A 27,714-nucleotide genomic window follows, 5' to 3' on the forward strand; every position below is an offset into this window, starting at 1 on the left:
CAATAGAGAGCTTCAACAGCAGACTCGACCAAGCAGAAGAATCAGTGAGTTTGAAGACAGATCATTTGAAATTCTGTAGTCAGAGGAGAAAAAAAAGAGTGAAAAGGATGAAGAAACCCTATGGGACTTTTGGGACACAATCAAGAGAAGTAATGTATGCATCCTTGGAGTCTCAGAAGACGAAGAGATGGAAAAAGGGGCAGAAAGATTATTTAAAGAAATAATGGCTGAGGGAATTCCCTGGTGTATCAGTGGTTAGGACTCTGCTTTCACTACTGAGGGCGCAGGTTCAATACCTGATCGGGGAACTAAGATCCTGCAAGCCACATGGTGTGGCCAAAAAAGAAAAAAAAGACAATGGATGAAAACTTGAAAAATGTGGGGAGAGATTTATGGGTCCAAGTTGAAGTTAGTAGGTCACCTCAAAATTTCAATCCAAAAAGATCTTCTCCAAGACACATTTTACTAAACCTGTCTAAAATCAAAGAATTTTAAAAGCAGCAAGAAAAAAGAATTTCTCTCATACAAGGGAATTTCATAAGGCTAACAGCAGATATTTCAGTGGAGACCAGGATGATATATTCAAAGTGCTGAAAGAAAGAAAAAAAAAAAGCTAACCAAAAATACTTTACCAAACTAAACTGTCCTTCAGAAATGAAGGTGAGATAAAGACTTTCCTCCCAAAAATAAAAAAACTCGCTGAGGGTATTCATCATCACTAAAAGTGCCTTATGAGAAATGCTGAAAGGTTGCTAATTACCAACATGAAAACACACAAAACAATGGTAAAGGTAAGCACAGAGTCAGATACAAACCAGTTTAATAATATAATATGGTGTCCTGTTAACTACTTAACTCTAGTATAAAGGTTAGAAGACAAAGGTATTAAAAATAGCTATAGCTAAAACAATTTGTTAATGTATACACAATATATAAAGATGTAAATTGTGACATCAAAATAATACTGTAAATCAACTATGCTTCAATAAAACATTAATGGGGGGCAAGTGAAAAGGTACTTTTTGTATTCAACCAAAGTTGTTATTAGCATAAAACAGACTGTCATAAATATATGATCTTTCATATAAGCAGCATGGTAATTACAAAGCAAAAACCTAAAATAGACTCACAAAAGATAAAGAGAAGGAAATAAAAGCACACCACTATGGAAACTCATCAATTCAAAAAGGAGAGAGAAAAAAAGGAAAAAGGGAACTACAAAACTGCCCCAAACCAATAAGAGGACATTAATTAAGTCCTTATGTATATTAATCTAAATGTAAACAGATTTAATTCTCCAATCAAAAGGTACAGAGTGGTGGATGGATAAAAACACAAGAACCAACTATATGCTGCCTACTAGAGACTTACTTCAGATTTAAAGACACACATAAGCTCAAAGTTAAGGAATGGAAAAGGATATTCCATGCAAACAGAAACCAAAAGAGGGCAGGGGTAACTATATTTATATCAGACAAAATAAACTTTAAGCCTAAAATGGTAACAAGAGACAAAGAAAGTCATTATATAATGATAAGGGGGTCAATTCATCAAGAAGATGTAACAACCTTAAATATATATGTGCCCAACACTGGAATATATTAAGCAAAAACTAACAGGTATGAAGGGAGAAATAGACAACAACACAGTAACAGCAGAAGCCTTAAATAAACCACTTTCAACAATGGATAGATCATCCAGAGAGAAAATCAACAAGGAAACATCGGACTTGAACAATACTTTAAACCAAATGGACCTTACAGACATATAGAGAACATTCCGTCCAACAGCAGCAGAATACACATTCTTTTCAAGCACACACAGAACATTCTCCAGGTCAGATCACCTAATAGGTCACAAAATAAATCTTGGCAAATTTAAGAAGACTGAAATCATACCAGGTATTTTTTTCTGACCCAAATGGTAAAAAACCAGAAATCAATAACAGGAAGAAAGATGGAAAATTCACAAATATATGGAAGTTAACACACTCCTGAACAGTTAATGGGACAAAAAAGAAATCAAAGGAACTCAAAAAATATCTTCAAACAAATGAAAATGGAAACACAATATACCAAATCCTATAGGATGCTGCAAAAGCAATTCGAAGAGGAAAGTTTATACTTGATAAATGCCTAATTAAGAAAGAGATAGATCTAAAAAAAACAACCTAACTTTACACCTCAAGGAACTAGAAAAAGAACAAACTAAGCCCAAAGTAGCAGAAGGAGGGAAATAACAAAGATCAGAGCAGAAATAAATGAAATAGAGACCAGAAGAATAGGAAAGATAAGAAACCTAAAAGCTGGTTTATTGAAAAGAAAAACAAATTTGACAAACTTTTACCTAGACTAAGAAAAAAAGAGAAGACTCAAAATCAGAAAAGAAAGAGGAGACATTAAACTGATACCACAGAAATAAAAAGGATTGAAAGAGACTACTGTGAAGAATTATACACCAACAAATTGGATAACCTAGAAGAAATGGATACATTCCTAGAAACATACAACCTACCAAATGAATTGTGATAAACAGAAAATCTGAACAGATCAGTGACAAGGAAGGATACTGAACCAATACTTAAAAACCTCCCAACACAAAAAAGGCCAGGACCAGATGGTTTCATTGGAGAATTCTATAAAACATTTAAAGAATAATTAACGTCAATCCTCCTCAAACTCTTCCAAAAAACAGAAGAGAATATTCCCAAACTCATTACAGGAGGCTGGCATTACCCTGATACCCAAGCCAGATAAGGACACTACAAGGAGAGAAAACTATAGACCAATATCCTCGATAAATATAGATGCAAAAATTCTCAACAAAATATTAGCAAACTGAATTGAACAGCACATTAAAAGGATCATACACCATGATCAAGTGAGATTTATCCCTGAGATGTAAGGACAGATGGTTCAACATTTGCAAATCAATTGATATTGATTGAAGAAAGATAAAAATCTTATGATCATCTCAACAGATGCAGAAAACACATTTGACAAAATACAACATCATTTCATGATAAAAATACTCAACCACTTGGGAATAGAAGGAACATAACATCACAAAGACCATATATGACAAACCTACAGCCAATATCATACTCAATGGTGAAAGACTGAAAGCTTTCTCTCTGTGATCGCAAACAGGACAAGGCTGCCCATTCTTGCCACTCCTATTCAACATAGTACTAGAAGTCCTAGCCAGATCAATCAGGCAAGAAAAAATAAAGGCATCCAAATTGGAAAAGAAGTAAAATTATCTCTCTTTGTAGATAAGATGATCATATATATAGAAAACCCTAAAGACTCCCCATGCCCCCCTCCCTCTCCAGCAAACTGTTGGAACTACTCAATAAATTCAGTAAATTTGCAGGATACAAAATCAAAATACAGGAAATTCCCTGGAAGTCCAGTGGTTAAGACTCTGCGCTTCCACTGCAGGTGGCGCGGGTTCGATCCCAGATCAGGGAATTAAGATCCTGCAAGCTGCACAGAGTGGCCAAAAACAAAACCAAAATCAAAATACAGAAAGCAGTTGCATTTGCATACACTAGCAACAAAACATTTGAAAAAGAAAAAAGAAAACAATCCCATTCACAATGCATCATAAATGATAAAACACTTAGTGATAAATTTAACTGAGGTGGTGAAAGGTCTGTATGCTGATAACTACAAGACACTGAAGGAAATTGAAGACACAGACAAATAAAGATATCCTGTGTTTATGGATCAGATCAATTAATATTGTTGTAATGTCCATACTACTCAAAGCCATCTGTAGATTCAATGCAATCCTGATCAAAATTCCAATGGTATTTTTCACAGAAATAGAAAAACAATCCTATAATTTTTATAGGAACCACAAAAGACCCCAAACAGTCAAAGCAATCCTGAGAAAGAAGACCAAAGCTGGAGGCATCACACTTCCTGATTTCAAACTATACTACAAATCTTTAGTAATCAAAACAGTATGATACTCTCATAAAAACAGAAACATAGACCAATGGAAAAGAACTGAGAGCCCAGAAATAAACGCTCACATGTAGGGTCAACTAACATTTGACAAAGGAGCCAAGACTATTCAATAGGGAATATATATTCTCTTCAATGACTGGTGTTGGAAAAATTGGGTAACCACATGCAGAAGAATGACATTGGACCCCTATATCACATCACTCACAGAAATTAACCCAAAGTTTATTAAACACTTAAACATAAGAAATGAAACTGTAAAACTGCCAGAAGAAAACATTTAAAAAAAGCTCTACCTGACACTCGTCTTGGCAATGATTTTTTGGATATGACACCAAAAGCATGGTCAACAAAAACAAAAATCAACAAGTGGGACTATATCAAACTAAAAGCTCTGGGCAGCAGAAGAAATAATCAACAAAATGAAAAGGAAACGTACAGAATGGAAGAAAATATTTGCAAATCATATATTTGCTAAAGGGTTAACATTCAAAATATATGAAAAACTCATAACCCAATTACAAAATAACCCCAAAGAATCCAATTAAAAAATGGGCAGAGAAAATGAATAGACATTTTCTGAAGAAGACATACAAATGGCCAAAAGGTACATGAAAAGATGCTTGACATCACTAATTGACAGAGAAATGTGAATGAAAACTGCAATATCACCTCATACCTGTTAGAATGGCTAGTATTAAAAAGACAAGAGATAACAAGTGTTGGTAAGGATGTGGAGAAAAAGAGATACCTTCAGCACTGTTGGTAGAAATGTAAATTGGTACAGACACTATGGAAAACAGTATGGAGGTTCCTGATATTAAAAACAGGACTACCATATGATCCAAGATTCCCACCTCTGCATATACATCCAAAGGATATACAAACAGGATCTTGTAGAGATACCTGCACCCCCATGTTCACTACAGCATTATTCACAGTAGCCAAGATATGGATAAAGAAGATGTGGTAGATACATACAGTGGAATATTATTTAGCTATGAGAAAGAAGGAAATCTACCATCTGTGACAACATGGAGGGACCTTGACAGCACTGTGCTAAGTGAAATAAGACAGAGAAAGACAAATACTATATGATACCATTTATATGTGAAATTGAAGAAATCCAAACTTACAGAAACAAGAGTTACAGAAGTGGTTACCAGGTCTGAAGAATGGGGGAAATGGGGAGATTGAGCAAAAGGTACAAATTTCCAGTTGTAAGACTATTTGGGGGAATCTAATTTATAGGATGGTGATTATAGTAATCATACTGTGTTATATACCTCAAAACTGCTAAGAGACTAGATCTTAAATGTCCTCACCACAAAAAAACCAACCAACCAACCAAACAGAAACATGGTAATTAAGTGTGACATGGAGGTGTTAGCTAACACTATTGTGGTAGTCATTTTGCAACATGTCAATCAAATCAACACACTGCACACTTTACTTATTTATTTATTTTGGCTGCACCATGCGGCTTGTGGGATTTTAGTTCCCCAACCAGGGATTGAACCCAGGCCCTCGGCAATGAGGGTGTGGAGTCCTAACCACTGGACCACCAGGGAATTCCTATGCACACTTTAAACTTACACATGTTATATGTAAATCATAGTATCTTAACACAGCTGGAAAAAAATTCTTTAACAAATATCATCCCAAAAGAATAAAAAAGTTTACAATGTGAAAGGATTTAAAAATTGAAAAATTTTAACATACAGGAAGCTTAATGTATTACCATATGTTTTAAATTTTAAGCCCTTGATGAAACACAAGATTTTAGGGGAAAATATGAATTACAGAAACTGACTAGCTGAAGCTATTTCCTACCCCTGCCCCCCCTAACACCAGCTGCAGCATGTAACAGTGACTGAGTGCTTAGGTGTTCTAGGTACCAAGTATGAACACAGTGATAAATGTGTTAACTTGTTTTTTTCTAATTTATTCCTCACAATAAATTAGAAATTAGGCAGGAACTATTATTATCCCATTTTACAGATGAAGAAATTGAGGCTCATGTAGATTAGGCAACTTGCCTAATGTCACATAGATAGTATCCAAGAGACTAAAAAAGCTATCAAAACTTACCTCCCCCTAGAACTCCAGGACCAGAAGATTTTACTAGTGATTTTTTTAAAAAACTTTCTAATCCCAGGGAAACTATTAACCATTTTAGAACATTAAAGAAATGGAAAGCTACCTAATCCATTTTATTTAGCATAAGTCAGATACAAAAATCTCATAAAATTATCATACATTTAACAAACAAAAACAAAACTAAACCATAGACCACCATTTCCCAATCAGTTTTCCACATCAGCGCTATGGCTACTGAAATTCACCAAAATATATTTCTGATAATAATCCTTGAACAATCCAGAAATAAAGCACACTTCCTTAACATAATAAAGATTATCTATCTTAAGCCAATAGTCAATATAATCCTCAATATAAATTTTAGAGACATTTCTATTGATATCAGCAACAAAACAGATGTGTAGAAATGCCCACTCCCCTTATTATTATATAACATTGGGCTTAAAAATGTAACTAAAATAAATACGACATGAAATAAATAGGAAGTAGTATCAACAGAAAAAAATAAAAAATATTTGCAGACAAGTTTCTACATGGAAAACCCAAGACTCAAAAGAGTAAGTCTTAAAAATAATAAAATAATCAGCAACATAATTGGACACATAGGCTTTTTCACACCACAATTACTGGTTTACAAAATAATGGAAAAAATGGACTAAATCTGCAATTAAAAATAGCAAAATATATAAAAGCTTATTCAGGTACTTAATAAACATGTACTAAGCACCTATTATGTGCCAGTCACTGTTTTTAGTCCTGGGGTTACAGAAATGAATCAAGTAGACTAAGTGGCTACTTAGCTTACATTCAAGAAATGCAAGCATGAGACTTACACTACAAAATGACTTGAGTAAAAAGAGGCATGTACAACATTTTTTGATGAAACTATGAAATATTGAAAACATCAATTTTTGCCAAATTCAACAAGTATAATTTATTTGTAATATTTATATAAATATTGTTGAACACTTGCAAATGATTTAATTAACATGGAAAAAATGGGAAGAGACTACTTAAGAAAATTTGGAAAAAAAAAATACAGGGATACACCACCAGATATCAGAACATACCATATAAAAGGATATAGTTAAATCATAATAATTAAGGCTTTATGGTACTGTCACAAAGATAGATGGACCAATGGAACAGAATAGGTAGCCAGAAACAAACTGATAAATTTAAGAATTAAACACAAGATTAAAACAAAATGCCACTTTAAAATGGGGAAGAATGGTACTGGCAAAATCGGTTTGCCGGGTAAGATAAAAAATTATTTTACAATCTCATTTTGGGACTTCCCTGGTGGTCCAGTGGTTGAGAATCCGTCTTACAATGCACGGGACACCGGTTCGACCCCTAATCAGGGAACTAAGGTCCCACATGTTGAGGTGCAACTAAGCCCACTTGCCGCAACTGCTGAGCCTGTGTGCCACGACTACTGAGCCCACATGCCACAACTAGGGAAAAGCCCACGCACTGCAATGAAGAGCCCGCGAGCCACAACTGAGACCCGATGCAGCCAAAGAATAAATAAATATTTTTAAAAAATCTCATCTCATACAATGTATCAAAATTATTAAAGATGGATTAAATAACTCCATAAAAGATGGATTAAATAATTACATAAAAATGTGGGCTTCCCTGGTGACACAGTGGTTAAGAATCTGCCTGCCAATGCAAGGGACACGGGTTCGATCCCTGGTCAGGGAAGATCCCACATGCCGCGGAGCGGCTAGGCCCATGAGCCATGGCCACTGAGCCTGTGCATCCGGAGCCTGTGCTCCGCAACAGGAGAGGCCACAACAGTGAGAGGCCTGCATACCGCAAAAAAATTAAAAATAAATAAATAAATAAATAAATTTAAAAAATCTCATCTCATACAATGTATCAAAATTATTAAAGATGGATTAAATAACTACATAAAAGATGGATTAAATAATTACATAAAAATGTGGGCTTCCCTGGTGACACAGTGGTTAAGAATCCGCCTGCCAATGCAGGGGACACGGGTTCGATCCCTGGTCAGGGAAGATCCCACATGCTGTGGATGGAGCAACTAAGCCTGCGCGCCACAACTACTGAGCCTGTGCTCTAGAGCCTACAAGCCACAACTACTGAGCCCGAGCGCCACAACTACTGAAGACTGTGTGCCTAGAGCCTGTGCTCCGCAGCAAGAGAAGCCACAGCAATGAGAAGCCTGTGTGCAGCAACGAAGACCCGACACAGCCAAAAATAAATTAATTAATTAAAAAAATAATAATAATTACATAAAAAAGAAGTAAGATCACACAAACCAGGAGGAGATACAAGTATAAACTTGACTTTTGGATGAAAAAGGGTAGTATCAATAAAACAGATCACAAAGGAAAAGAAATCAGACTAAACATTAGAAAGTTCTACACATCTAAAACCATTATAAGCACAATTAAAAGTCAAACTACAAATGTGGAAAATCCACCATAACTACTACTAATAAATGGTTAGTGTCTGTACTACATAAGGATCTTATGCAAGTAAGGAAAGACTAATACTTCAATAGAAAAATATGCAAAGACTATGAACAGACAATTCACAGAAGAGTAAATACAAAACACTGATAAATACAGGTATATGAAAAAAATGTTTCAACCTCACCAGTAAATCTACTTAGGAAGTCAGACACAATCCATCACATATTAAATTGGCTGCTGTTAAGAATAATGGCTTTACAGTAAACTTATCACATGGAAAACAAAATACTCAAATTTTAAGAAATCTCAACTTTGAAGTACAGGAGATATTGGTATAGGAAGGCCATCCTCCTATTGTAAGTCACTTAGGAAATCACTTAGGGGCTGAAGTAATCAATGCAGTCTATTATTTCTGCAACTTCAACATATACAGTCAATATACTTACGGTCCCTGGCACTATGTAGCATTAAATACACATTTCCTAATATTTCATTAAGTAAAATAAGAGCTGAATATTTAATAAAAACATTTTAATAGTTCAAAGCTATATTATGGTACAATATCACTAATGAATCAATTCTTATTAGAACAGTATATAAAGCTGTCCAAAACTTGTATTACTCCGTCTTCTGAAAAAACATGACCTTTTCATTAAAGTACAGTTTTTTGGTTTGTTTTTTTTTGGCTGCCCGCACGGTACGCGGGATCTTAGTTCCTCGACCAGGGATCAAACCCAGGCCCCCAGCAGTGGAAGCAGAGTCCTAACCACTGAACCGCCAAGGAAGTCCCCTAAAGTACAGTTTTAACAATGAATAATTTCACTTTAGAAGTATGCATGGAACAGTTATATTACATTACCATTTCAAAGCATTAATGTTTGGAGAAAAACTGCTTAATTCATATAAATACTTTTTTCCCACCTGAAGATATTTTTTAAGCATTTAAGAAACACCAATGTGTGAAGGTGGGGGTGACATTTTCCTTTCATTGTGTAAATGATCCTAAGACAATAGCTGATATGAAAACATATCAGCTATTGATATGTATGTAAATGTAAACCAGGTATCATCTTTACCATGATCTTGTTTAGTTGATAAAACTGCCATTTTTTGAATAAAAACTTAAAAACTTAGCTAAGTGTCACAAGCCATTTTCAATACAGTAACAAAACAAGAGCTTTTTTCTTGCCTTTAGATAGATCCCATGAAGCATGTACTGAATATGCAGGTATTTGTTTCTCTGATAGAATAACGATGGTTGAGTGTGAGAATGCACATGTGTGTATGGTATGTTAGTGTGGGAATGTGTGGTCAATAGAAAGGTCATGTCTAAGTAAGAATTAAAACAATCATTAGTTTACTTTAAAAAAATAAACCTTAGCTTACATTTTAAAATATTTAATTAGAAAAAACAAAACCATTCTAGAAGTAAAGGAAATGAGCTACACTTTTAATGAGCACCTTATTCCTGAAATTAGGTACTGCAATTTATGGAAGTAATGGGACGTAAAATACCTGTAATAACAGTGGCATTAAGTTTCAGGTACTTACTGGGACTCAACCTCTTGTTTAATTTCTTGCCATTCTCCATATGGGTTTGATTTTTTATGAGCTTTGGGTTTTTCTTCACTTGGACCTGATGAATTCTTCCCTTGGGTATTTTTTTCTTTCTGTGTTTCTGGTTCAGTTCCTTTATCACTATTTTTATTTTTTTCCTGAAATGTCAAAGTTAAGAAATAACAAACTTCAAGCAAAACTGCCAGGACCAAAAATTTCTTTAACGTAGTCTTGGTATTGATTTATAAATAATACATTAACTCAGCAGTTCAAATTTGCATGTAATACAACAAACGTACATAAAAGAACTCCTTTAGTGCTTGATTAGGTTTTTCATTAAGTCTAAAATGCTAACACATCATGGCCAAGGCTGTTTTTTAAAATAATATAACATGATCCTATTAACGTTCTACCCCCCCTCAGAGACATACACTGGCCTTTTTATCCTCTCTTCTCCACTTTACTGCTTCTCTCCTTACTTACATGTCCAACAGTGACCTCCCTTTATACTGTGCCCCTTTTGAATTTAATGCCATGTCGCTGGACCCTTCTATACCCATTATCTATTTAAAGAACTCCCTCAACAAATTAGTGTTAACTGAAATCCATCTTCATGTTGAGGACACTGCCAAAACCTCACTGGCCTGTACAACTGGTAATGATGTGAAATTGGAAAAAGACACACCCCTGAGGTAGAAATAGCTCCCAAGGAGCCCCTGGAGAGGGCTGGTGCTTTTATCATCTGGGATAACAAAGCCCCGTGGCCCGGTTTAGCATGTGGACCATGCATTAGATTTCAGCCTCTTCGTAAACTTGCACAACCATGGGTGGCAGTCCTGGAACACTGTTTCGTTTGCAATTCTTTGAATGGATGTTAACTCATTCCCTTATGCTGCTGGTATCACAGAAGTAGGAGACAGCATCAGCTTTCTCTTAGCCAACCTGACTGCTTCCAGGCCACGACATTTTTAAAGTGAGGTCATGCAATACATGCCTCCCCCTCTGAGGCTCACACCACCTTCTATATAGTTCTCTTCCATTCTTCCTCTCATGATCTAATGACCTCTGGCCACTACTCCATATATATATTTTTTAATGTTCACACTTAATTGTATGTATGTTTTTTCCTTTATTTATTTACTTTTTGGCCATGTGGCATGTGGGATTTTAGTTCCCTAACCAGGGACTGAACCCACGCCCCTGCATTGGAAGCGCAGAGTCTTAACCACTGGACCGCCAGGGAAGTCCCCATTTCTCCATATCAAGTGATGACTCTGGCAACTCTGTATGTTCTCTCTGTTCAAATTCTTGTCCTCCACACTGTAAAGCAACTATACTCTAATAAAAACGAAACAAAACAAAAAACCAAAACTCTTGTCATCCCAGAGCTTAAAAATTCCCTACCCTCAGTTTTGTGACCCACAAAACCAATGACTTTGGCCTTCACTATATTTCAGCCGCCTAATAAGATATTCTCCTCATATGTAGTACCTGGTGCATAGGTAGTATTCAAATATTAGATCCTCACACTTATGTTCCTTTTAATTTGAATGAGGTCATCACTCAAAAATGCCCCACTTACGAAATCATAAACTCCAAAAGCCCACCCTCTGACCACAATGTTATTCTTTTGGCTTTCTGGCTCGCTTACTTCTACAATACCTCCTATCCAACATCATTACCATCTCTACTACCTTAATTTCCTGTGTTCTGAGTTTGTTAGTCTCATCTAGACTTTACATTCTTCGTTATCAGGCCCCAGCCCACAGAGAATCACGTTATAAACATTCTTTTGCTAGCACCCTTAAAATATCTTTGTCCCTATGCCTGTCTATTGCGTAGGACCTAAAAATCTCCAACACAAATCTATCCAACCATTAGTTTATCAAGTGTTAACAAAAAAAATCACACAACCATACAAACTGATGAGATTTCAGAATTTATGACATCCAATTTCAGCAGAGACTTTAACACTGCTTAGTAATGTGTCTCCAGTTATTTCTTCTCCTGGTCCCCTTAGTGATTATTCAAAACACATATTCAGCTCCACAGGGCTGAATTAATAATTTTATATTCATATCATGGAATACTATCCATCCATTATTTTAGTACAAGAAGACTTAACGATGTCTTTGTGACAGATTAAATTGGAAAGTGATAATAAAACCTTATTATAGTATGACTCCATACCTTGTTTAAAGCAATGTACAAGTCTGAATAGAAAATTATAGACCAAAAACATCAAGGTATTATACTGATTTCTCTGGGAAACGGCAGGATTATAGTTTGTCCTTTTTTGTTTATCTGTGTTTTGTAATATTTTGTTTGCTTGAAGTTAATAATATCTGTCCCACGTTGGATGCTGGGTTACCTGAATTTCACTATAAACATTGTAAGATATCTACTACACAAGAGCTTTCCTGCTGCTCTTCTATAAACTGGATACATTCCTCACCCTAAGTTCCACCAAGATTTATGGGGTAGGTTGAGAAGTTGCAGGCAATGACAAGACCCTAGGTAAGGCTGGAAGTGCCCTCTCTCCAGCATCCTGGATATTCCTTCACCTCTCAGGCCAGTACTCAACCATGGATCAATGCTGTGTATCTTGTCTGCTTTGGCACCCAGGCTCCTGAGTGTTCCTGGAAAGGTCACAAAAGCAGGAGGACTAGCTATACTAGCTATACTATACTAGCTATACTATTAACACTACTAAAATGTCTGTTCTACTTTCCCACCATGGTTGGGCACTTAGCACCACCACCTGTCAATCCTCTTACTTACTTCATTTCTTCTCCCACCCTGGCTCAGTGATTATTTTAGTCTGTTAATGTTGTCAAGCTCCCCAAAGCTTCTCACTCTCAGCAAGCAATCTTGATTTCTTTATACATGAGTAAATTGAGGCTAAAAGGCAGGACTCTTCTTTCCTGGCAGCAAATCATCCATAGTCATACCTTACAGAAAATGAAAACCTTACCTTCTTACAGAAAATGAGTTTATTCCTTGTTCAAGACCAACCTATCCACTTACCCTTGTTGGTATTCCGTTTCTACCTCCTTTGGAGTCCCCCTTAAGGAAAACATCACCACCACAAATCTCTCACAATTAAAAGTCAGTATGTAGCCACCATCTTATCATCTAATTTCTACTTTTCATTACATATCCAAACCACATATACACTGTGAACCACTTTTCATCCTCCTGTAATCTGAGTTTTCCCACCTAAAACTCTGGTATAACTGCTAGAAGGATATCAAGGACTTCCTTACTGCAAAATTCAATGGACATTTTTCCTTTTCTAGACCTAGTTAATCCCTGATGTTCTCTACTCCTTTGGCTTCTGGGATACTGAATTCTTCTGCTTCTCAGCATACCTTCCTAATCATTCTTTCCTCATTCTGCCTTGTGGGCTCCTCTTTCTCTCCTGTACTTAAATGTTTAATATTCCCCAAGGTCATTTTCCTAGGTTACTTCACCCACTCTGACTTAAATTACTACCAGTATGTTGATGATACTCAAATTAACATTTCTAGACTAGACATTCATACTTGCGTGTTCAGACAGCTCTCTGAATGTTACAGAGGCATTTCAAACTTAGGAGGTCTAAAAATGAATTTACTATATTGTTATCAAATAGATATCAATAAATGATACAACCATTTATCCGGGTGCCAAAATGCATCTCTTGGTTTTATTTCTATCTTCTACCAGAAAGCTGAAGAAAGTCTGTAGATCTTTTCATAAATTAACAAACTGTTGTAAAGAGTAAATCTAGAACTTACCTTAAACTTTATTTTTAGCTTTTGCGTTTCTGTAGAGACCTCTCCTTTTTTTCCTCCCTTTTCTGCTTCTTGTTCCCCATCAGAATCATTATGTGAATCTGATGATTTGGACTCTTCTAGGGTGCCAAGTGACTTTTCATTGACTTTACTAGAAAGCAGATCGCCAGAGTGTGGAATGAAATCATCAGGTTTTTCCCATCTGGATTCTATTCAACACATTTTAATAGTCATGTTATTTAGTTACCAATTCTATTTAGAAGAATATTCCCAATATAATGTTTCCTGTCACTTACAGTATATTAAGTGACAACACTGCATCTGTTTCACACCATCACTTGATCAAGAAGATAATAAATAAGAGATCCCAAAGGTCTTGCTATTATCTTTCAGAAATTAAATTCAAGCAATCTGGATTCACTAGATGGATAAACTACAGCCCCAATGGAAAGAGACCTAAGAACTGGTAATACTTTCTGAGGACTCAAAATTTAACCAACAGCAGTTTCAGAAAACATTGTAATGGGCACACATGAGATTTCCTGAAATTTATTTATCACAAAATTTCCCTGGGATCTTCATAAAGTGGAATAATATGGCGAAGATCTGAATGAATATAATTTGTCATTTTATAATAAGGGGAAAAAAAAACTCAGTTGAACTCTACTGCCACCAAGTGGTTTGTTGGGCTTTTAGTAAAATGATAGCAGTTCTAATTATCTGCAGTTACTCTCTATTTATAGTTTAATAAAAGGGACAGGGATTCGAAAATTTATTGTTCAACTGGGAAAGTTTTAAGAGTAAAGGGGGCTCTATTAATAATCACATTGATCCAGATATAAACTGAAATTGTTGAGGGAAAATCAGTATGTATAGTCCCTCATTAATTACAGGGTTCTTTCCAGCACTAATGAAAAAAACTACTTTTTCCTTGTCTTTATTTCACACAAGTAATAAAAGAACTTACAAGAAATAATTGGTTAAGCATCTAATATGTACCAGGCACTGTTTGGGGAACTTTAGAGACACATGACCATCATGAACTCACAGAGTACAGGATCAGCTCTACTTAAGAGCAAATATAGGCTCAGTGACTTACCCACAATCATAGAGCTGGTAAGGGAAGCTGTGCGTTGAGCTCACTCAGATCTAACTCTATAGTTATATGTTATTTTATCTTTATAAGGATTCAGTACATCAAGTTTACTGAGGTAGAAGCATTGTCATCATTGGGCAAGCTGGGTATCTACTTGGAGGTCAAAAGGGCCTTTTCCTCCTAAAAGACTTAATGCTATGTAGCAGTCTTTGGATAGCAGGAATTAAAAAACAAACAAACAGGGCTTCCCTCGTGGCGCAGTGGTTGAGAGTCCGCCTGCCGATGTAGGGGACACGGGTTCGTGCCCTGGTCCAGGAAGATCCCACATGCCACGGAGCGGCTGGGCCCATGAGTCATGGCCGCTGAGCCTGTGCGTCCGGAGCCTGTGCTCCGCAACGGGAGAGGCCACAACAGTGAGAGGCCCCACGTACCGCAAAAAAAAAAAAACAACAAACAAACAAAGCTCAAAGTTACACCAATACTATAGCTATTTTGGTATATTTAATTGCAGAAGAAACCAACTATAATTACTGGCAAGACTAGTTTTATGAAATTAGATAAAATCTTAATTTGAAAAACAGATAATAATCAGGTAACAATAATTCTGCATGTTTTATAAATATTTATATAACTGAAAATTATTAAATTAGTAAAAGTGAAAATTAGACAGTCTTATTAGCCACTGCTAAAATAGCTTCAGTTCTGCTTTTTAAAATAGGAGAAGGCAAGTTGAATGAGGTGATCTTCCAAGGTAATGATTAGATTTCTAAAATAATCCTGATAAAAACCAATGATTGTAGAGAAAGTAAAAATGATTTTCAAAGTAAAAAAATTTGTGAATGCAGTATCACCTGAGAAGAACAACACATGGCTCAGCATATTACAGAAATCTTTTTGCTTTTCCATTGTATTAATGTTTCTAAATTATAAAAAATACATACTTGCTACAGAAATATGTTTATCACTATACTAAAATTCTCAAGTTCAGACAATTCCTCAGCAGGCTAATAAGCAGTGTGAGGTACAATTTTAGACAGCTTAAGAGATAAACAAAGGTAATACTTACCCCCTGTTTCTGTATTATAATAATAGGTATAGCCATTTTCACTTAAACCTTCTACCCAAACGGTCTTCACTGCCGTCTAATGGGAGGAAAAAAACCAGCATAAACTGAAGATGTGGTTATATATTAGGTAACTAAGGCAGACTCGGCCAGCCTTTCCTTTCCTCTTGACACCTGGCAATTAGGGGTGGTGGTACTGATCATGGCCAGGAAGCTTGATTTGTGTTAATCATGAGGCACCTTTCAGGGAGGGAGGGAATGCCTTGCCTCTGAAAGCCAGGAACAGTTCTTTGCAGACTGACAGGGACATGTAAATGGCAACTGACTGCAAACCAACTAATAATATTTGCCCTGCGTGGACTTTTAGGGTAGACATCACTTTTCCACCACCATGCACCCTTTTAACAAAAGGATTATAGAAAGAAAGAAACAAAGGGGGTTGGGGGGACAGGGAGGCTTATCTGAAGTAAATTTGCTTAATCAACCCTACAAAAATCCCAGAAGCCAATCACTTAAAAGAATTTAAAAAAGACTATTAATGTGCTTCAGTTACCTTTTTTAAGTTTCCTTGAAATCCTTCAGGTTTCTCCCACTGAGATGCTTAAAACAAAATATACTGCATTTGTAAAATCTTCCCCAAAAAATTTAATTTGGCAAAAAATTATAAGATATTCAACATGAATGAAACACTACGTGTCTACAGTTTAAAACATAATTGAAAAATAAAAAGAAACAACATACATCCTAGTAGTACTGTGAAGAATACATGTGAATGCTATGTAACCAAGAAGGAAGGCCAGAATGAAGGATAAGAAGTTACTGGTACTTCACAAGAATTATTAGAGCTAGGTAGGGCTTCTCTTAAAGATTTCTTGGAATTCAGGCTTGATAAATTTTGACATCTTGGGGCAGGGGAGAGTGAGAGATGGAATGAATGACTCCAAAGAGGAATAAGATGAAGAATGCAGGAATTAAAAACAAATATTGCTGAGAGCAAGAGTATATAAAGTAGGATGGTGAACAAAGGCAGCAAGGAATAGGCACCAGAAGGGAGAAAAAATGTAATTAATAAATAATTTCTATGTAAATTTGAGAAAGACTTATAATCCCCAGCATACAATTATTTATGGTTCACTGCTGAACAACACGCACTTCACTTATGGCTCAGTGCAAACTCTCAGAGATTGTTACTATTTCTATGTCGTCAAAAACTGACTATGATTCTAGAGATCTTAATAATTCCCATAATACTGGTAGCCCAAGGTTTTCTTCGTGATTAACTCTCTAATCTCATTTCCTACCTTCCTGACCATTCTTACCTTTTCTTCTACCCATTCCTTTAATATATGTACCACCCACCCTTTCTACTTCTTGTTCTCTTCTTTCTCCTTGTGATCTCATACACTCCTAAAAGTTAAAATATTTACAAAGCTTTATTGAGAAAATATAAAGCTATAATTTATTTGTAAGGAACCCACTATTAAGTCTTTAATTATGACCTTGAGTCACTATGAGAAGGGTACCTTTTTAAAGGGCACATAATTTTTTTACCAGTGGCAAAAACGTAAAGTTAGTCTTTCATTGTTTAAACGTTCCAATATTAACTAAAAGTCCTAACACAAAACAAACTGTCAGTTATCATTCTCTACTATTTTTATGCCTAAATGACTTACCTCCTGTGATAAGATCATAATAGTAATGGTAACCCTCAGAGGTTATGCCTTCTACCCATCTGCCCTTTGAAGGGTCTTTTTTCTTTTTCTTCTTTTCTTTCTGCTGATTTGATGCAGAGGTGGGTGGCATAGTGCTGGTTACTGGTGACACGCTTGGATCTGAAATTTCTGAAGAAAGATGAGAGAAGGGTGAAGTAGCTGATGTAAATTTTTTTCCTGTTATAAAACACTAATAATTTTATTCCAATTAAAAGCCTGACAAGATTCTTTTGGGAACTTGACACGTTATTACAAAGCCTATTTAGAAAGCTAAATATGCAAGAATATAAGAATATCCTGGAGAATTGTAAAAAAGAAGTGATGAAGGGAATCTAGTCCTACTAGATATTAAAACATTCTGAAACTCTGATTAAAAAACCAATAGTATAAAACTGATCCAGGAGTAGACAAACATATGACTGAAACACAATAGTACAGAAACAGTTCCAACTGCATATTTCTAGTATTTCTTATTAGAGAAAAAAAAATAATTTAACAAACGATGTTGGACTGACTGGTTAATTATTTGGAAAAAAGTAAATTTATTGTCCACTCCCTGCTCCTCCCATGTTTTTACATCAATATAAATTTCAGATCAAAGATATTTACAAAAAAACCAAAAAGTAAAATAATGTTAAATTTGAATGCATAGAAATTCAAATATTTGGTATGGCAAAAATAACAACAACAAGAAAAACGTAAGACAGACAAATGATAAATCTTTACAACGAATATGACAGAGGATTAATGTTCCTAACAAAGATCCCTTACAAATCTAACATTCTAACACAAAAATGGCCAAAAAGTACAAAGGTACTTTAACACTTAACTTCACTAATATCCAAAGAAATGCAAATACATACAATTTTTTTTGCATTAGATCAATAATACTGAAAAGAATGACCAATCCACAGTTAGTCAGTATGATCTATTGGATATTTACATGGGTATAAAAAATGGGTAGTATTTATGGCTTTGTTTTTTTCCAAAGGAATAATTATTCCCAACATTAGTTAATAAAATAATTTTATTTCTAGAAAAAGTATAAATCAGCCCAACATTTGTGGAGACAGCTTGATTTCATTAGTCAATATACAAAATATATTTACACTTTAAATCTGCAATCTCACTGCTAGAAATTGAGCCTACAGAGATAAATGTGAAAACATGCCTACATAAGGGTGCTCACCGAAACATTCTTCCTAACAGTAAAAAACTCCAAGGAACCTAAATGTTAATCAGGAAGAGACTAGTTACATAAATTATGGCATTTTAATGGCATCCTATTATGGCATTTTATACCCTTTATTGAACACTTGTTACAAGTGGTCACAGTAATGAGCAATTCATACCATTATGTTACTTAATTTTAGTAAAAATCGAAAGTCGTATCACTAGCAAGAGGCTATTCTGGTTGACCCCAAAGCTTGTGTTTCTAAACACTCTGTAGCCACTAAAAATAATGTGTATCTTTAATTATTTAAAATAAAAGACGTATTTGACATATCATTTAGGGAATAAATAAAACCACCCCCAAACAGACCACAGCATAAAATGTACAGTATAACTTTATTAAAAAAATTCTAAAGATGTCTGGAGAAATCTTAAAAGCAGCTAGTTTTAAAAACTCTTTTCTTTGCCTATACTGTTTCACTTTTAAAGGAATACATATTCTATTTAGAAAACAAGGCTATTAAAAACATTTGATAGGAAAAACCCAATTAAATATAAAACACTAAGATTTATTTGCTCATAGGGCAGCATAATAGAATCTCCCGATCTACCTAATTGATGAGATGAATTTTCAACTACGTCTTTAATTCTGCAGGAATGCCTACAATCCTTTTACCCCTTAAAATGAACATAAAGCTTTAACCTTGTAGAAATACTACTACCCCCGCTTTTTAACTAATAATGTCAAGGATATTTTAAAAGTCTGGTCACGGACTTCCCCGGTGGTGCAGTGGTTAAGAATCCGCCTGCCAATGCAGGGGAGAGGGGTTTGATCCCTTGTCTGGGAAGATCCCACATGCCATGGAGCAACTAAGCCTGTGTGCCACAGCTACTGAGCCTACGCTCTCCAGCCCATGAGCCACAACTACTAAGCCCACATGCCACAACTACTGAAGCCCGTGAGCTCTAGGGCCCACGTGTCACAACTACTGAGCCTGTGTGCTGCAACTACTGAAGCCCATGCTCCGCAACAAGAGAAGCCACCACAATAAGAAGTCCTTGCATTGTAACGAAGAGTAGCCCCCACTCGCCACAACCAGAGAAAGCCTGTGTGCAGCAACAAAGACCCAACGCATCCAAAAAAAAAAAGTCTGGGCACAACTGTTCTTATGTGATGAGGGCAACGCCAATTAACTGTTACTGTGCTTAAAAAGTTAATCAAAAGCAGTTTTTGTTAGAAAGTAAAGAATACCGTTCCATGTTGACTACTGCAACCATTATGCAAGATCAACAACTGAGATCTGGTTTCAGGATGATGGATTTGTCATGGAAGAAATGCTTTATAGAAAATTACCAATTTAAAGTCTAAATTCAGTGACAAGATAGATATACTCCACTTAAATAATGCCTTTTATCTGGAAATGAGTTATCCTCACACCCTCAAATTATCTACCTTCTTGCTGGCGGGCATGTGGTAAAATGGGAGCCTTCATACACTGCTGGTGAGAATGTAAACTGGTTCAACCACAGAGGAAAACAGTATGGAGGTTCTTCAGAAAATTAAAAAATAGGTCTACTATACCATCCACTAATTCACATCTGGGTATATACCCAAAGGAAATGAGACTGGATTATGAAGAGATATATACTTATTGCAGCGTTATCACAGCTAAGTTATTCATAGCTAAGATAGGAAATGGCCTAAATGCCCATCAACAGATAAGTGGATAAAAAAAGATGTGGCGCGCGCGCGCGCACACACACACACACACACACACACACACACACACACACACAATTCAGCCATGAGAAGGGAGGATACTGTGCCATTTGCGACAACATGGATGAACCCTGAGCACATTATGCTAAGTGAAATAAGCCAGATACGGAAAGACAAATACTGTATGGTATCACCTATATGTGGAATCTAAAAAAGTCAAACTTGTAAAAGACAGAGCAAAATAGGGGATGGGGGAGTGGAGGGATAAGACTGATGTTGTTTAAGGGTACAAACTTGCAATGAATAGTAAGTAAGCCAGAAGTCTAATGAACAATATAATGAACATAGACAATGATATCATACTATAATTATGTAATATGATAAATATTGCTATAATGGCAATCCCATTACAATAAATGTATCAAAGTAACACACCATGTTACATACATATCCAATATATTCAATAAAAAAATTAAAAAGTAAAAAAAAAAACTACCTTCTAGTAGTAAAGTCACTTGATTTGTCCACACAAGGTTAATTCACTATAATTCAATTATATAAATAAACATGATTCATAGTTTTGACCATATAGATAAAGTGAACGGGGGTTATAATGCAACGCCAATTTTTTTTTTTTTTTTTTGCGGTACGCGGGCCTCTCACTGTTGTGGCCTCTCCCGTTGCGGAGCACAGGCTCCAGACGCGCAGGCTCAGCGGCCATAGCTCACAGGCCCAGCCGCTCCACGGCATGTGGGATCCTCCCGGACCAGGGCACGAACCCGCGTCCCCTGCATCGGCAGGCGGACTCTCAACCGCTGCGCCACCAGGGAAGCGCCAACGCCAATTTTTTAAATGAATAGATCCATTTAGCCAAATAATTAGAATACATAAAAACTCAAGTGTCTCGGAAATGAACCGCTGACCTACGATAGAGCGAGGACTAGGAAACCCCAAGAGTAACACAGTTGTTGTGAATGGAGGTACTGAAAGATGAAGATTTAAAAGCAAAACAAAAGTGCACAAGCAAAAGTCCCACAGTCTCAATAGGGCTGTGATGTACAGGCAAAGCACTAAGAGTATACCAAGTGTACAACCTCTCTATGGAAACAATAAGAGCTCACTGAGCATGACCTCTGATGTTACTTTTAAAACATGCTGGCTCCTTTTTTACCTGACTCTAAGCCAAGCCTTTTCAAATCCTCTTGGTATGCTTTCAGGGCAGCTGCCTCCATTGCAGCAAACTCCTTTGATGCCTTTTCTTCTTCCTTTGCCTTATCCAGGCTTTTCTGTTTAATCTGAGCAAGACACATACAAAAGTGAAAGCTAGATAAAGGGCTGATATTTACATAGAGAAATTGGCAAAGAAAGAAACAAACTAGATTACCTCACTGATCCTCCTTGCCACATTTTCCTTATGATTCTTTCCTCTTTCATGAAATTCAATGCTCTTGAAGATTAAAAAAAAAAAGAAGATACAAAGGAAAACTACACATAATGTTCACAGCAAAGTAACAGTAAATATATGGAACATAACAAAATTGAATTACAATTGGCAGAAAAGATAAAAATAATTCTAATGCAAATTGGTCCTTTTTATCAAATGATGCTAAGGAACTAAACCACATTATTTATTATTATGCCCTCTGACTACGTTTCCTTTGGTGCTTAAAATAAACTATGATGACCATATTAATAGAGAAACAGACAAGGTACCCCTGATGACTAATCTAGTGAATATGATTGTAAAGAGGACTCAAACAAGACATGAAGCCAAAGGAGGAGTGGAAAAAAAACTTAACTTCAAGAAACACCTCTCAACATAAAATGTCAAAACCGGCGAATCTCTAGAATTTGTACTGCTCTACTTGCCACATTAGGTAAAAGACACAGAGAATAAGCAATGATTCTTAGAACCTTATTCTTCCAAACTGCGAGAAAAGTAGATGTTAAAAAACTCCTCCTAAATTGTAAACAAATACTATTACTATGTGGTAATGGTACAAAATGTAAAACTTCTATGCAGGGCAACTTGGCACTATCTGTCAAAATTAGGCTGCTGTAACAGAGAACAAAGAAACTCCTTATATACTGATGATGAAAGAGCTCCAGCATATGGTGTCCAGTTTAAAAAAAAACAACTGTGATGCACGGCAGTGTAAACAGCATGCTACCTTCTATGCGTGCTGGAATCAGAACCTGTATCTATGCCTATAGAAACAATGGAAAATTTAAAAAGTGGTAACCTATAAGGAACGATGGTAAATGGATGGATGGGGACAGAGTCGGTGAGTGAATGCTATTACCTATTTAACAGCCAGAATGCTCCCTAAATTACAAATGTGTTGTTGTATGCAGTAAGAAATTTCTGGTAACTTTTCAAAATAAGTTTTGTGAGTCAATTCTTATCTAACACATTTCCTGATTATTCTAAAGTACTGCTGTGAATTCCTCTTTAAAGTGTGACTTCATAAAGCAAATATTCATCCTCTATTTTTCATATGTTCGTTTCCTAAAGTTGGTTATATTACACAAAGAATATATAAGGCCTGTTCAAAAACAAATTAATTTTGTTTCTAAAGGTTAAATCAATGTATATTAGCAATTCAAGAAGATGAAGAAAGACTATCCTAGAAGGAATTATTTACTCTGGATTGGTGGTCCCCAAACGTTTTGGCACCAGGGACTGTGGAAGACATTTTTTCCCTGGGGTGGGGGGTGGGGGGTGTTGGTTCAGGCGGTAATGTGAGTGATGGGGAGCGGCTGTAAATACATATGAAGCTTCACTTGCTCGCCCACCACTCACCTCCTGCTGTGCAGCCCGGTTCCTAACAGGCCGTGGACCAGTACCACTAGAGGCCTGGGGGTGGGGGACCCCTGCTCTAGATCACTCAAAAACACTGAATTGCTTGGATACTTCCAGGGAAGAGACTATCAGTGATTTGTGTAGCTTTTAAAATTTGTGGCATTTTTTTTTTTTTTAGGATGGCTAAGTCAAACAAAATAGTCAAGAACTTTAGCAACTATTCAAAAAGACAAAAAAAAAAAGCAAGACAAAACTGAACAGAAAAAATCCTTAAACTCTTTGCAGATAATAGTAATAAATGTCTATCAAAGAAACATAACACTGTTAAAGATGGGGCTACTGTTCTTCTGTGCCTCCCACTCTACCAAATAATAAGGATATGAATATACATTTAAAAGATACCCTACCGTTTATGTACTATGTACATAGAGTATGACATGCATGAGATGGGGAAAAAACCAAAAATCAATGGTGCTTTTTGTTTCATGTCTTAAAAGCTGAATTTGGACCAAGACATACAGTAATAATGTGCTTAAAGGTTCCTATTTTCACATTCCATGACAAAGGTAACAATGTTCTTTCAAATTTAAGCATTTAGAGATATAAAGCTCTGCATCAAACATATTTAACTATCTCTAAAACAAAACATACAAGAAAAAGTACAATGTCGCTTCTTTCTACATATTAAGGGCTTTCTGCTTTTACTTTTCTTTGTATACGACAACATTACAAACAGCACCATCATAACGTAGGTGTTTCATAAACATTAATGCGATGACCCACGCAATGTCCAGTTCCTTAATGTGACTGAAGGGCCACAGAGAAATAATTTGGCTTAGTACATAATCAAATTTGGGCTGATGAAAAAGAAGGCGGCTCACAGCTTTCCTACAAGGAATGAAAAGACAACAAAAATTGTTCGATGTTTTGAAAAATCAAGAGCAATGTATATGAAACTGTTTTGTAAGCTCTGAGTTTAGATCAAAAAGGAACATTTCACATGAATACAATATTATGAGAATCTTTAATAGAGAAATTATCATACAGGCCTATTGTCCGCTATCCAGCACTTGCAGTAATCACAGAATTTCTTTGGTTGGGACTTCCAGTAGTCTGCCCTGGAAAAGGAAAAACAAGTTTAAGTTTATTTACAATTTAAAAAGGTAAATTTCTGCATGATTTACAAAAAAGGCCAAAATATAAGCCTCTGCTACTGAATCTTGACTTGTTACACACAGCACCCTGCTTTATTATTTAGCTGAATGAAATCAGTCAACTGAAATTCTGTTGCCAGTAGAGTGGAAAAAGTCTGCAACGGATTTAAAACGCCCTTAAACAAAATAGCTTTTTAAAAAATGCCTCATTTGTTACTGTCATCAATGTGAAGAAATAAGGAACATCTTGGAGAAGATTATCTATTCTTTCCATTCCTTTCTGGCATTTTTGGAGATTACTGTTAATTGAAACATGAAGAAACTCATAAAGTTCACTTTAAATCAAGTTATTTCTACCCAAAGAACAAAACATAAGACACCTCTGGTGGGAGGCCGTGGTTCCTCTGAGACTATCAGTTAATACAGTTTGTTCTTGAGCCTCATGGCAAAAGAGAATTAGAAAAGCCAAAGGATCCCTCGGCCGGCAAGACCAAAAAATAAATTCATAGGCTAACCAAGGCTGGCCGCTTCTAGTAGGCGGAGGAGGCAGCGGTGGCCGCAGCCCAACCCTACAATTTCACAATACCCCACGGTTCAAGCGCTACAGAAACCAGAAGGATGCTCTCGGCCCCCAACCGTGTAGGTGGCGGGAGCGCTCCGTCGCTTTGCGGCGGCCGTCCAACCTCCAGGGGCCGCCAGCCTCCCTCCCAGAGCCCGTGCTCCAGGCCCCCAGGGCGCTCTGCGGGGTAGCATCCCCACCCCGCCCAGAAAACAGGCCCCGCCTGTCCGCTGCAGACCCCGAGCGAGTTAAAGGAGCGTCCGTCACGCCCCCCGGCCGAGGGCGGGGGGAGAGGGGTGGTGGCGGAGCTAGAGACCCGGAGGGGGAAAGGGCCGCCCGGAGAAACAAGACCTCGTTGTTTAGAGCCTGAGACCCGACTCACATGACAGGACCAGCCGCTCCGCGGGTCGCTCCGGGCCCGGCTGAGGCTCGCGTTCCCCACGCGGGACGAGTCGGAGCCCAGCTCACCGCGAGGCCCACCGCAGCCTCCGAGCCCGGACACCTCCCTTCTTCCCCCGGACGAGTGTTCCACGGTTCCCAACTACGGGTGCCCAGACGACTCAATCCGCGTTCGAAATTTCCTCTCCTTCCCCTCCCCCTCCAGGGGCGGTACTCCCGGCTCCGGAGAGGTGGGGTTGCTATAAACGGGTTGAGGTCACGGAGAAGGGGCGAAAGCGCGACGGGACCTGAGCTGAGAGACGGGAAGCTCAAGCCTCACGTCCCCGCGTCATCCCGCCTTCTCTTTTTTTCCCTGAGATCCAGAACCTCCACCCTTCTTCTAGGCTCGCTGGCTCGTGGCCGAGGAGCTCGCGCGACGCCTCCGCCCCGAACGCAAACAGCTGTTCCCAGAGACGTCGCCGCCCTCAACTTTGCCAACTAGTCCGCACGCACTTTGACCAGCAGAGCAGCCCGGACCTGTAGGCTGGGGGCCGTTGGCGGAGTTAAAAAAAAAGAGGTGAAACAGCTGGTTTCGGAGCCGAGAGTCGCTTGGCTCGGCCTTGCCTCAGAACTTTCCTGAGGCGGTGGAGCGACCCAGCCCCGCCCCCCGGACGCCCGCGCGCTCGGGTCGGGCGCGTTCCCTGGCTCGCGAGCGCGTGGGCAGCGGCGGTAGCGACTCGGGTGGCGCAGAGGCGGCGGCGGCTGGAGTGGCGGTGGGCGGTGGAGCTGGGGAGCGGCGGCGTTTGCGCTTGTCAGGTGAGTCACCGCAGCTTTCTCAGCAGCACTTCCCATATGGTCTAGCGGTTAGGATTCCTGGTTTTCACCCAGGCGGCCCGGGTTCGACTCCCGGTATGGGAACGGTGTATCTCTTTTTAGAAGTGGACAGGGGGGACTAACTCATTTTTATTTCCAGTGGCTCTGGCTCTTTTTTCCTGCCCCCTACCCCAGGTGATTTCGTGGAAAACGCGCGTTCGAGTAGTTGTTAATGACGCCGTGAACTGGGCTGCGGTTTTGGGAGACACGAGTGCCGCGCCGGGCGGGCTGGAGGAGCGAGTGTACTCAGGGTTCCTCTCCTCCTGCCGGAGGCTGGCGGGGCTGAGCTGCCGGGAAGGAGTTTCACTTTCCCCGGGGCCGCCCTCCCGCCCCTCCGGCCCCCGGCCGTCCCTTTCCAAGCGCTCGGGAGGTGATGATTAACTCTGGCTTCTCCTTATCTGTCCCCAGTGCCCCCCTCGGGCCCACACCCTCCTCCTCGGCCGGCCCCTTCTGACGGTCCCAAGCGAAGCGGGGCGTGTTGCCCCCTGCCCTCGGCGCCCGGGAGCCCGCGCCCGGCTTGGAGCCCCGTTGTCTCGGCCGGGTGTTGACTAGAAACACCCCCGACACAAAGCAGCCCCCTGGCGGGGGGGAGGGGGGGGGCGCGGGGAGGCGCCGAGGGCTGTCCGGAGATCCTCGGTGCCCGCGGGTGCGCTCTCCTCACCGCGCAGCTGCCCGCGGCAGCCGGATTGGCCGCGTGTCCACCCCGGGCTCCCGCGGCGCCCGAGCCCCGCCCCGAGGCCGGCCTGCGAGGTCATCCCAACTTGACATCGGGGGCGCCGGCCGTAGTTCTCAGAAAGTACCCCAGAGTCCGGAGCCACAGACTTGAGTGTTTCTGCTCGGGAAGGCCTCTGGGGAAGGGCGTCCGTCCCGTTCTCCGCCCACGTCCGCCCCCCCCCCAAAAAAAACACACACACACACGCTGTGGAGAAGAAAAATACCACTAGGATGAGATGTCTTTAAAGAAGAAATGTGACTTTCCAAAAAGGGTCTAACGTTTTGAGCGCCGCGGATAGAAAATCCTGGGGTGGAGGTGGGGCTTGGAAGAGAGAAAATTGGCCGGAGACTGGGGAGGGGATGTTATAACAAAGTTTCACTGTATTTTTAAATATAGAAGCCCTGTGTTTATTACAAAGAAGGGGCAGCTGTGTCAGCAGCATGTGAGCTGTAAATGAAACAAAAGCGTTATCTTAAATGCAAGCTGAAATTAGAAAATGGGGTGAGCTCTGATGTTTAGTCTATTGGGCCTCCGGGAACAAATGAAGAAGGAAAAAGTGGCTCTTTTGGACGAGTCTCTGGTCAGTGCCATTACGCAGAGAAGAAGGATTA

General features: G+C 38.5%; 2 protein-coding genes and 1 non-coding gene across 4 annotated transcripts in view; 2 read left to right on the forward strand and 1 right to left on the reverse strand.

Moving 5' to 3' along the window:
- Positions 1 to 25,677, reverse strand: part of WBP4 (WW domain binding protein 4) — a 33,562-nt gene extending 7,885 nt beyond the window's left edge. Inside the window, exons 1-9 of one of the 2 annotated variants that reach the window (XM_019936463.3) lie at positions 25,520 to 25,677; positions 24,470 to 24,542; positions 22,006 to 22,068; positions 21,793 to 21,916; positions 17,690 to 17,857; positions 16,570 to 16,616; positions 16,020 to 16,095; positions 13,861 to 14,066; positions 10,076 to 10,239 (exon numbers count right to left, since the gene is read on the reverse strand). In XM_019936463.3, coding sequence (XP_019792022.1) covers positions 10,076 to 10,239; positions 13,861 to 14,066; positions 16,020 to 16,095; positions 16,570 to 16,616; positions 17,690 to 17,857; positions 21,793 to 21,916; positions 22,006 to 22,068; positions 24,470 to 24,542; positions 25,520 to 25,521 — 923 coding nt within the window. In that variant the 5' untranslated portion in view covers positions 25,522 to 25,677. The remainder of the gene's footprint in view (positions 1 to 10,075; positions 10,240 to 13,860; positions 14,067 to 16,019; positions 16,096 to 16,569; positions 16,617 to 17,689; positions 17,858 to 21,792; positions 21,917 to 22,005; positions 22,069 to 24,469; positions 24,543 to 25,519) is intronic. The other variant, XM_004322390.4, reaches the window with a different exon arrangement.
- A 462-nt stretch (positions 25,678 to 26,139) lies between these two features.
- Positions 26,140 to 27,714, forward strand: part of ELF1 (E74 like ETS transcription factor 1) — a 105,218-nt gene continuing 103,643 nt past the window's right edge. Inside the window, exon 1 of the mRNA XM_073795258.1 lies at positions 26,140 to 26,331. The gene's annotated coding sequence lies outside the window, so the exon portion shown is untranslated. The remainder of the gene's footprint in view (positions 26,332 to 27,714) is intronic.
- TRNAE-UUC (transfer RNA glutamic acid (anticodon UUC)) lies at positions 26,362 to 26,433 on the forward strand. Its single transcript has one exon. It is a non-coding gene; the product is annotated as a tRNA-Glu (tRNA).

The sequence above is a fragment of the Tursiops truncatus genome, chromosome 18, assembly GCF_011762595.2.
Source record: "Tursiops truncatus isolate mTurTru1 chromosome 18, mTurTru1.mat.Y, whole genome shotgun sequence".
Lineage (NCBI taxonomy): Eukaryota > Metazoa > Chordata > Mammalia > Artiodactyla > Delphinidae > Tursiops > Tursiops truncatus.